Source organism: Pelophylax lessonae (assembly GCF_965119305.1).
Source record: "Pelophylax lessonae genome assembly, chromosome: 2".
Lineage (NCBI taxonomy): Eukaryota > Metazoa > Chordata > Amphibia > Anura > Ranidae > Pelophylax > Pelophylax lessonae.
Window position 1 is genome coordinate 111627263 of NC_138769.1, and position 12094 is coordinate 111639356.

Here is a 12094-nt window from a genome sequence, read left to right on the forward strand (position 1 = left end):
TGTGACATCTGTGGCATTGTGCTGTGTGATAAAACTGCACATTTTAGAGTTGCCGTTTATTGTGGCCAGCCTAAGGCACACCTGTGCAATAATCATGCTGTCTAATCAGCATCTTGATATGCCACACCTGTGAGGTGGATGGATTATCTTGGCAAAGGAGAAGTGCTCACTAACACAGATTTTGATAGATTTGTGAACAATATTTGAGGCCTTTTGTGTACATAGAAAAAGTCTTGGATCTTTGAGTTCAGCTCATGAAAAATGGGGGCAAAACAAGTGTTGCGTTTTTTTATAATTTTGTGTATATAAAATGAGTCACTTTTTGAATTGAATTACTGAAATTCAACTTTTTGATATTCTAATCTTATTAGATGCACTGCATATGACAGGGAAAGTGTCCAGATCAATTGTGATTAGGCATGTGACCATATCAGATTTCCATGCTGCGATTAATTGATTAGGGTTTTGTCACGGTATACGGTATTATCGCGGTATTCAATTATTAAACTTAAATTATTAAATTTCTACCTCACTTGAATTTCATTGCTGAATTTAGGGACTTTGGTTCACTTTTGCACATAATTATATAGTCAGTCAGTACAGACTCTGTGAACCAGGCCTAAAATAAGCCATCAAGCAGTGTCTGGCCTGCCTGGTGATGACTGGTCCTGGCGCTCTGATCCGATGGCCTGGTCAATAGGGGCTAAATCCTTGCGGCCCAGAAGTGGTTAAACCTGCAGGAGGACCGGTGTTTTTATTTGTAAATTACTTTTCACATACTTTAGGCCTAGTTCACATGTATGCTGGTTGGCGGTTCACATGTATGCGGGTTGGCGGCCCACATTTGCACAGGCATAGCAGCCCATTGATTTGAATGGGCTGCTATGCCCTCATTTTACGCAGAAAAAAGGTGCATGCAGCATTTTAAAAAAATGCAGTGGCCTTTAAATCCATCCTACTTCTGCACCATGCGACTTACCTGCAGTTCCTGCTCTGGCAAGCTTTCTGCGTTTTTAAATATATGGGCCCAGCATTTAAAAACACAGTTTGCATGTGCAGGAACTGCAAGTAAGTCGCATGGTGCAAAAGCAGGATGGGGTTTACGGCCACTGCATTTTTTAAAATTCTGCATGCGGCTTTTTTCAGCTGAAAACGCAGGCATAGCAGCTCAACCACATTCAAATCAATGGGCTGCTATCCCTATCCCTGTGCAAATATGGGCTGCCAACCCACATACATGTGAACCGCTAACCCGCATACATGTGAACCGCCAACCCGCATACATGTGAACCGCCAACCCGCATACATGTGAACCGCCAACCCGCATACATGTGAACCGCTAACCCGCATACATGTGAACCAGGCCTAAAGCAATAGTAAAGTAATTTACAAATAAAACACCGCTCCTCCTGCAGGTTTAACCACTTCTGGGCCGCAAGGATTTGCCCCCTTAATGACCAGGCCATTGGATCGGAGCGCCAGGACCAGTCATCACCAGGTAGGCCAGACACTGCTTGATGGCTATATACTAATGTAATGTGGGCTGCTATGCCTGTGCATCTATATATATATATATATATGCTGCTATGGCCGTGTATGTATATCTATCTATCTATCTATCTATCTATCTATCTATCTATCTATCTATCTATCTATCTATCTCTCCATCTATATCTCCATCTATCTGTATATCTATTTCTCCATCTATCTGTATATCTATCTCTCCATCTATCTGTATATCTATCTCTCCATCTATCTGTATATCTATCTCTCCATCTATCTGTATATCTGTATATCTATCTCTCCATCTATCTGTCTATCTATCTCTCCATCTGTCTATCTAGTGACAGTGTATGGTAAAAATACTTGCAGACGCTTGTAGAAGGCACTGTTTCTCTCACTGTGTATCTCTGAGCCCGGGAAGGAAGCATGTGGGTGTGTGCTGAGTGGGAGCTGTCTGATTGGTTACAGGGAGGAGCTAAGTCTCTCACTCTAGGATCATATTACCAGAGCTGTTTTCTATTGAGTGAGTGAACTGCTGAGTGAGGAATGAGTCATCCAAATGTAACAATTCACAAGTCAGACTGAGGAGCAGAAAAAATGCCACAATAACAATACCGTGGGTATGCAATACCGCGATATATCGAATTACCGAAAACCGGCATATGTCTAATTGTGATAGCTGTGTAGTTGGCCCCTTCCTGCTTTCCTTGCATCTTTGTGGGCTAAAAAATGTATCCTTAATTAGCAAGAGTAATGCAGGGAGAATGGGGTGGGGTCCGGTTGCTTTTTTCCCATAACACTACTCCTGATTTTAACAGTAGTACAAGAAAAGTCTGTGCACAGGAACTAGGGTGCACCTGCATTTATCTTTCTTTCAACAGTCTTCAGCAGCTCCAAGTTCACTTTAAGCCATATGGGAAAGATGCCCATTCATTTAATGGAACTGTGTGGGTGCATGTATTCCCCTGTGTTTTGGGGGGGGGGGGGGCGGGGGAAGAGGTCAGTGATTACTGACCACTGCACAAAATACAGACTTCCATTAAATGGTTGTGAATTTGAATATAATATGGCTACAAATGTCGTCGTCATTTTAGTAGATTATTGACATAGAAGATCAAGTGATTGTAAAGTCTTGTATCCTTTTTATTAAAAAAAAACATGTTATACTTCCCTTCCCTGTGCTGTTGCTTTTGCACAGAGCAGCCCAGATCCTCTTCTTCTCAGGTCCCTCTTTGGTGCTCCTAACTTTTCCTTCCTGTTGAGTGCCCCCACAGAAAGCTGCTTGCTATGGGGACCCCGGATCAGAGCTGGAGCTCAATGTGTTCATTCAGACACGGAGCTCTCCTTATTGGCGAACTGACTTTGACAGCCGCGGGAGCCAATGGCCCCATGGCTGTATCTCAGCTAATCAGGAGAGAGAGTCCCAGACTGCCAAGGGATGTGGACAGAGATGGGGTGCTGGGGCAGCTGCTGCACACAGAAGGCTTTTTATCTTAATACATAGAATGCATTAAGATAAATAAAACCCTTCTGACTTTACAACCCCTTTAAAACACACATACCTTAGTGGTAAGTGATATATTCCAACATACAACTGACCTCATGTCCAGTAACAGACTGGTATGACAGTAACAGACATCAAACAGACTGTTATGTTTACCTGTATTAGAAAAAATATGATGTTGCATACCTGTCAAAAGTTTTTTTTTTTTTTTTTCCAACTCTGTACAATTGTTTTGAATGTGTCAAACACAGTTTTGAATGCTCATGGTAGACCTCTATTTGTTTTTTTTCTGAGGGAGGTTTATTGTCATGCTTTTATTATGTAGTAAAGAAAACCCCACTTCTTGCTGCTATTAAAAGTCCTGGAGAGTAGTCCTAAGTAGAAATGTTTATCTACATGTTACATACAAGTTAAGTGTAATCACTTGTTTTTTTTTTTTTTTTTCTCCCAGGTTAGCTGTAATTTCGAGCCTCATTTAAGAGGAAATGTGTATGTACAATATCAGACGTAAGTGTTGCTATTATCATTTTATTTATTTTTATTTTTTTTGTGCTGTGAACTGTATAGTTTGTAAGTTTACTTCCCACCAGGCTGCGTACACGGTGTAGCTGTTGAGTGTTACTCCAAGCTTGTTAACCACCTCAATAATGGGCACTTTCACCCTCTTCCTTCCCAGACCAATTTTCAGCTTTCAGTGTTCTCGCACTTTGAATGACAATTACTCAGTCATGCTACGCTGTACCCAAATTAAGTTTTTATCATTTTGTTCACACAACTAGAGCTTTCTGTTGGTGGTATTTATTCACCACTGGGTTTTTTTTATTTTTTTAGATAGAAGCGCAAAAAGCGAAAGTTTTGAGAAAAAAAATGTTCTTCTTTGTTTCAAAAGAAAACCAATAAAATTCAATTTGTTTAAATCAAATTTATTTTTCCTGATGGGTGTATGATATAGGTTTGTGTGAAAGTTAGTGTACAAGCTAGGCTACATATTATTGGTAATTGATCAACGTAATGTAATGACCACCTATCTCATTTCTTGAGGCCCTAAAATGTCAGGACAGTACAAATACCCCCCAAATGATCCCTTTTTGTAAATCGGACAGTCCAAGGTATTTAGTAAGAAGCATAGTGAGTTTTTTAAATTTGCAAATTTTTGCCCACAATAGTTTGGGTAATAAAGATTCCCCCCCCCCACAGTTATTTCTTACACATGGCATAGATAAACTTGCAATTACACCCCAAAATATATTGTGCATCTCCTCCTGAGTATGGCGATACCACATGTGTGAGACTTTTCCAAAGCCTGGCCACATACAGAGGCCCAACATCCAAGTAGCACCGTCAGGCGTTCTAAAGGCATAAATTACACATATAATTTCCTGATCATATTTTTGAACGCCCTGGAGCACTAGGACAATAAAATTACCCATAAAATGACCCCATTTTGGAAAGCAAATCCCTAAGGTATAATGAGACTTTTGAGCATGTCATCCTTTTTTTTTTTCCACAAGTTTTTAGAAAATGTGGAAAGAAAATAAAGTATTTTATTTATTTTTATTTTTTTTTACACAAAGTTGTCAATTTATAAGATATTTCTAACACATGGCATGTACATAGCAAAAATGACACCCAAAAATACATTCTGTTACTCCTCCTCCTGAGTATGGCGATACCACATGTGTGAGACTTTTCCACAGCCTGGCCACGTACAGAGGCCCAAGTAGCACCTTCAAGTGTTCTAAAGGTTTAAATTACACACACTTCCTGAGTACCTATCACAATTTTGAAGATCTCTTGACAGATGTTGATCACTGAGATGTGGCCGCTGTTGATCACTGAGATGTAAGAAAACAACTAGAGAAGGGCGCACCGACCTTGTGCATTACCACTTAAAAGTTTATTAAAATCAAAGAAGAGTAGCGTACAATATACTCACAAACGTAGCATATGAACAAGCATATAGGAAATGGGCACTGCTCGCTTCCAGGACACTTCTCTACTGCTGGATAGCGTGATGGCGTCCTCAAAACCTGATGTGGCTTACGCGTTTTGAGGGAGGAACCTCTTCCTCAGAGCCAAGTGGCGATTTTGGCTCTGAGGAAGAGGGTCCTCCCTCAAAACGCGTAAGCCACATCAGGTTTTGAGGACGCCATCACGCTATCTATCCAGCAGTAGAGAAGTGTCCTGGAAGCGAGCGGTGCCCATTTCCTATATGCTTGTTCATATGCTACGTTTGTGAGTATATTGTACGCTACCCTTCTTTGATTTTAATAGACTTTTAAGTGGTAATGCACAAGGTCGGTGCGCCCTTATCTTGTTGTTTTCTTGTAGTGCCTTTTGGATACCCTTGGTCCTGAGGGGGGCAGCAAGACCACTTAATTTGTGTCATAAAACCTCCTAGAAGATTCACCTTCCCACATACCACTCGAGCGCAGAAGAGATATTGTTGTTTTTTGGGGATCACTGAGATGTGGCCGCTGTTCACTGGTACAGATGTGGCCACTGTTGACTGATACAGATGTGGCACGGGCAGGTGTGGTGGATGATCACTGTAACAGATTATTTTACTGGGACAGATGTGTGACAGATGTTCTCTGTGCTGGGGACAATAGCTGGGTGATCAGTGAGTAAAAAGCAAAAAAAAATAACTAACTCACTGTGCGAGGAGAAGCCGAGCCGATAGCCATTATGACGGCTGTGATTGGACACAACCGTCATGTGATCAGGTGGGCCAATCACAGAGCCCTCCTGCCGAGCTGTGTTGTGCTGTGTCCTGGGGACACAGGCACACCGAGATCGCGCAGCTGCGCAATCTCCCTCCTTTTGAAGGACGTTCAGGAACGTCCACTCAGGAGGCAGCTCCCACCCAGCCGTTTATAGTCATTGGCCGGGTGGGAGGAGGTTAAAGTGGTAGTAAACTCCATATTAGCTACTTGTACCTACAGGTAAGCCTAAAATAAGTAAATCTCTCCTAAATATGCACCGTTTAGAAGATATTTACTATAGTAGTAGCCAGTGACGGCACTTGCACATGTGCACTGTGCTCGCAATGGACGGCGCGCCTACTGAGAGAGCCCTTCCATAGCTGTGACTTCCGTGCGCATACTCGGAGTGACGTCATTACGGCTCAGCCATTCAAACTGCCAAAGCCCGCGAGCCCGGAAGGAAGACCTGGTGAGGATGGATCCCTGTCAGCGGTGATATCACGCCACTGGAGGGCTTTGTTCTAAGGTAAGTCTTTCATAATATGCTAGTATGCGATGCTTTTCCTTTTTTATTAATCCTTTACTACTGCTTTAAATTGATTTAGAACGCTAACCTGTAACCGCGTCTTAAGCAAACTTAACAAAGAAAAAGCAGCTTGCCTTCTATTTTAATATGCAATATTAAAAATTAACTTAATGTTTAAGAAAATGTTTTAATTTAATGGCATAAAACATTGCCTTTCCATTTCAGTTTGCAGTCTGACAGTCAGACATCTAATGCCCCGTTCACACGTACCGATTGTCGGCCGTAAATATTCGACCGATCGGCCGATTGTAGGCTTGTTAGTATGATGCTTCCGACAGCGCATTTTCGGCCGAACAGAATCTGTGGTGCAGGCATTCAAATTTTTGTTGGCCAACACCAGAACGGCCGATTGTTCGCCAGTCAGTACAGATTTCGGCTGACAGACAGCAGATTTGCAAGACTGGGCATGCTCAGAAAAGAAAAAAGACAAGGAAAGTTAACCATCACATGACATCACTTCTGCAGTTGGCTGTTGTTGGCCGACAAAATTCGTGTGCAGTCTTTTGCAGTTTTCAACAGACACGACAGCCCTGGACAAAAGACGGCCGATCGTTCGGCCGACAATCGGTACGTGTGTACGGGGCTTAAGTCTTATTACGTAGGAGAGCAAGCAAACGGTTCCATCAGGCAAACAGGCAAAGTTCTGTTCAAGCCTAATTTATCACCATTAACTTTAGGGCTCATGCACACAGCTGTACGTTGTGCTGTGTTGAGATCCATAATTTATATAGATCTGCAAACAGTATTGTATGCTGTGGGCTTATTCACGCTGGTCTGTTTTGGTATTCTTGTTCTAATTTGGACTGTATTTTAGGTTTGTATGCTTGTAAATATTTATGCTACTGTTTACATACATACAGTGTAAATGGGCCCTATACACTGCAACCGCTGCGTAGCGATGGCATGTAAACATCATTAATTTGTAATCGGAGGCAGCACAGGGCAGAATGGCCTTGGCGTCAGTCAAAATGCCACTGCTGATTGCACACTATTGTTTACATGTTGGCCCTGAATGAGTCCAACATGCAACCTAGGTGTAGAATGACCTTGGCCATCAGTGTGTAAAATCAGTGATGGCTGCACAAGAGCAGAATGTATCTAGAAAATGTGTATATAAGCTTATGTGTATGTGTGATATATATATGTGTATGTAGTAAATGCAGTTTTAAATTCCACTTTTGTACTTCTCTGATCCAACTCTCTAGCCCCATCATAGCTGATCCACACTAATCTCCTCTTCTATCTTGTTTGCAACCACTGATCCCTACTTTATTTATTTTTTTGTTCTGGTATCCAAAAACATTTCAGGAAGGACAAGAGCTGACCCTACATGTTAATCTGTGAGGCGTTTGTCATTAAGTATGTTTGCTGGAACTAACATTTGACCATTGTAAAGATCTGCTCTAAGAAAATTGCATTACGAGCTATGTATTTTGGCTGTTACGGATGGCAGTATATGAAAGGAAGTGGAGCAATGGATTTTTTTTTTTTTTAGTTCTCCCCTGCTGCGTTTCCTAACTTTTTCTAACTGTATTTCTAAATTGTTGGAGACAGTAATTCAATTTTCTATTTCACAATTTTGGCTTGGTTTGTGTTTCAGAAATGCACATGTGGTGTTTGGAACAAACAGATTTTTTTTTTTATGTCTTTTTGGCAGACCCTAGATAACAAATAAAAGTCACTATTTCTTATCTCTCCAAAACAACCGTTCTGTGAGCTGGGTGATTTTTGGTAGTATAAGTAAAATGTTTCATTTACTGTGGTGGGCATGCAGTGTTTTTACATTGTGTTCTGCAGAGGAACTTCTGAAGTGCTTAGTATGATCCAATCTAATCATTTGTCTTACATCAGACAAAATATTGACCTATATTCCTGTTACTTTAGCTACATATTTACTTATCTGTGGTAGCAGTGACACCCAGTGGAGTTTTTATTCTCCGTGTACTAATCTCCATTGCTGGCTGCATTTGCGCAGTTTCTGTAGCAAAAATGTAGTTGTACTTTGAAGAGGCACTGTTCTAAAAGTATAGAACACACAAGCGGCTGCAGGAATGATGCAGTAGTTTCAGAGGGAGTGCTATTCTGTAGCATATCTGTCTAGCCAGTCTGTCAGCTATGAGTGGAGGATAAGGGACCTTTGCCTATGGCATGCTCTTGGCTACCAACAGGGCATACCCCTAATATTTGAAATCAAGATGTAAGTGGCCTGCAGTTCTCTTGCAGCAGAGAAGGCAGCATTTTGTGCTGCTTTAGGTAACTTGAATTGTGGAAAGTTTTTTTGTTTTAAAGAGGCACTCAACAAGCATTAGGAAAATGGTCTAGCTGTGTCAGTATTGCCTGGGGTCTCCATGCAGCTGATCTTTCTCAATTATTCACTTACCACGCCTTTTTTTTTCCCCCCTGTTTCTCAAGTCAGACTAGCATCCTGGGGCAGCAGCGCTTTAGATCTCACACAGCAGATAAACATCTATGAGGCTGTAGGCACAGGATTGCCAATGCACCCTCACATACCAGAAAGTGAACTGTTATTTTTCAAGAAGTATTGAGGAAAGGGTACATTTTTCTGGGTACTGAATCGGCACAAGTAACATTTCTACATGTTGCCTACGACATAGGAGATCTTCCCTTTCTAAATTCAGTTCCATTTTAAAAAGTGCTGTTTTGCAATACACTACAGTAGTGGAAATGCATACGAGAGGCATAGCCGACATACTAGGACATTTGTTTTTAGCAGTGTTTGAATAAATGTTGCAGTAGCAAGGTCTTCTCAGGAACCTATTCTAAAACCATGTGTTTTTTTTTTTTTTTTTTGTTTTTTTTTTAGAATACAACCCCAATTCTAAAAAAAAGTTGGGGTGCTGTGTAAAATCTACTTAAAGCGGAGTTTCACCTAAAACAAAAAAAAAAAATACATAAAAATACCCCCGGGACAGTCAGGGCTAGTGTATTCCACAATCAATAGCCTCTGAACTGTCCCGGGTTGCACTTACCTTTTAGAAGAAATACTTACCTTGAAAATGTATTGTCCAGCGCTGCCATCTCAGGTGTGGGCAGCTGAAGCCAGCGCGATCCTCTTCTGCATCCTCTTCAGTCCCACGATGCACTGCACCGGCCCCGTCGTCACTTTCGGGGCTGCAGCGTCATCCCTGTACAGCTTCTGGGCATGCCCAGAAGCTGTTTAGCAAGGTATGACAGGCCTGCACCGGAACTGACGTTGGGGCCGGTGCAGGCGCATTGATTCCTGGGAGCGATGACGTTCATCTCCCAGGAATCATTGCAAAGCCAGGAAGTGACGACTCGCCGTGGCCCCCGAGGGAGGAAGAGGAAGTAAGGTAAGTATATTATCTTCTAAAACAAGGTAAGTAAAAAAAAAAAAAAAAAAAAAATTGTGATTTATCCATTTTTTTCAGGTGACCCGGAGCAAGAAGATGGACCGAAGTTACATTTTAGGATGGAACTCCACTTTAAAAACCGAGAGCAATTCTCAAACTCCTATTTTATTCACAATAGAAAATAAACATATATCGAATGTTTAATCTGAGAAAATGTATTATAAATGCCCTAAATATTTTCAGATGGGGAAAGGTCTACACTGCAGGCAGACCAGTTAAGCACCCGCACTTGTCTACTATGAAGCCATTCTGTTGTCATAGATGGTGTGCGTGGTTTAGCATTGTCCTGCTGAAATATGCACGGCGGTCCCTGAAAAAGATGTCTGGATTGTAGCATATGTTTGAAAGCTGCTCTAAATTCTGGATATATCTTTTTCAGCATTGATGGTGCCTTTCCAGATGTACAAGCTGCCCATTTCATATGCTCCAATGCACCCATACCATCAGAGATGCAGGCTTTTAAACTGAGCGCTGATATCAAGCTCGAAGGTCCCTCCCCTTTTTTTAGTCCAGAGGACACGTCACCCATGATAGTTAAAAAAGTTAAAATTTGATTAGTCTGGCCACAGAGCAATTTTCCACTTTGCAACAGACCATTTTAAATTAGGTTTGGCCCAGAGAAGATGGTGGCGTTTGTGGATAATGTCCTGATATGGCTTCTTCTTTGCATGATAGACCTTTACCTTGCCTTTTTGAATGGCATGACCAGCTGTTTTCAGACAGTGATTTTTTGGAAGTATTCCTTAGCCCGTACAGTGATGTCCATCCCAGAATCATGTCTATTTTTAATGCAGTGCCATCTGAGGGCCCAGAGATCTTGGGCATCCAATATTGTGTTTCGGCTTTGCGCACAGAGATTTCTCTAGATTCTGACTCTTTTGATCTTATGTACTGTGGATGATTTTTTATTGCTGTCTGTGTCCCTATAAAGTAGATTCACCCTCTCTCTATTTGTCCTGTTTACCATTATTGAAGGTGAAAGTAAAAGAAAAGCCTACATTTTGGGTTGTCCCCAGAAAAGTAATAGAGGGGAAATCTTCGAATGGGTACACTAGTTCTGGTGACTTAGTGGTCCTCATGGAATTCCCTTAATTTGCAGGGATTTCCTCTAACTTCCTGTTTGGCTTTGGGACAGGAAGTGAAGGAAAATTTCTGCAGTGGGACAGACGGTGAAAAAAAAAATGTAAAAGGGGTTATTATCCTCTTACTCTTATCTAAAATGGGGGAAAAAAAAGTTTTGCCTATAATTATATTTTAAAGTCTGCAATTTTACGTTGAGGAACAGTAGTTGTAAATTGTTGTTTTACAGACCCCACCGGGGTTGATTTACTAAAGGCAAATAGACTGCGCACTTTGCAAAGTGCAGTTGCTCCAAAGCTTAGTAAATGAGGTAAAGCTTCACTTCACAAAGAATACCCAATCACGTGGAAGGAAAATTAAAAAAAACATATTTTTGCTTGCATGTGATTGGATGATGGAAGAACACAGTGCTTCTGCTCATTTACAAAGCTCTGGAGCAACTGCGCTTTAAGTGCACAGTCTATTTGCCTTTAACCACTTAAGCCCCAGAGGATTTGGCTGCTGAAAGACCAGGGGGTATTTTACAATTCGGCACTGCGTGACTTTAACGGACAATTGCGCGGTCGTGCGACGCTGTACCTAAACGAATTTGACGTCCTTTTTTTTCCCACAAACAGAGCTTTGTTTTGGTGGTATTTGATCACCTGTGCGATTTTTTTTTTTGATCATAAGCTATAAACAAAAAAAGAGCGTCAATTTTGCAAAAATAACAATATTTTTCACATTTTTTTATATGAAATTCCCCAAAAAAATGTAAAAATCAAATTTTTTTTAACATTTTCTGCCAATTTGTTTTATGCTACATATGTTTGGTAAAATAAAATCGCAAAAAGCGTATTTTGATTGGTTTGCGCAAAAGTTATCGCGTTTACTAACAAAGGGAAAGATTTTTGTTTTGTTTTTTAACGCGTAAAGGCGGCGATCTGCGATTTTTTTTTTTTTTTTTTTTTTTTGCGGTACTGCGACATTGCGGCGGACAGATCGGACCCTTGACTGACATGTTTGACACTTTTGGGGTTACCAGTGACATTTCTACAGTAATCAGTGCTATACATATGCACTGTTACTGTAAAATTACACTGGCAGGGAAGGGGTTAACTTTGAGAGGGAGGGGCTGTGTGTGTCCCTAGGGGCGTGATTCTAACTGTGATTGGCTATGGCTTGAGCTGTAGTAGAACCGTATGATCATTGTTTCTACACAGTGGAGAATGACAGGCGGCTTGTTTACACTAGCCGCCTGCCTTTCCCCCCGACGATCGCTGAGTGACCGACGGACATCGGGTCCGCCGGTCACACGCGCGGGGGGGGTCCGAAGAGCGCCCCA

The 12094-nt window shown here is 41.5% G+C and overlaps 1 protein-coding gene across 1 annotated transcript in view; it reads left to right on the plus strand.

Moving 5' to 3' along the window:
• Positions 1-12094, plus strand: part of ZRSR2 (zinc finger CCCH-type, RNA binding motif and serine/arginine rich 2) — a 61975-nt gene that overhangs the window by 36910 nt on the left and 12971 nt on the right. Inside the window, exon 9 of the mRNA XM_082246526.1 lies at positions 3459-3514. Within this exon, the coding sequence (XP_082102652.1) occupies positions 3459-3514 (56 nt within the window). The remainder of the gene's footprint in view (positions 1-3458; positions 3515-12094) is intronic.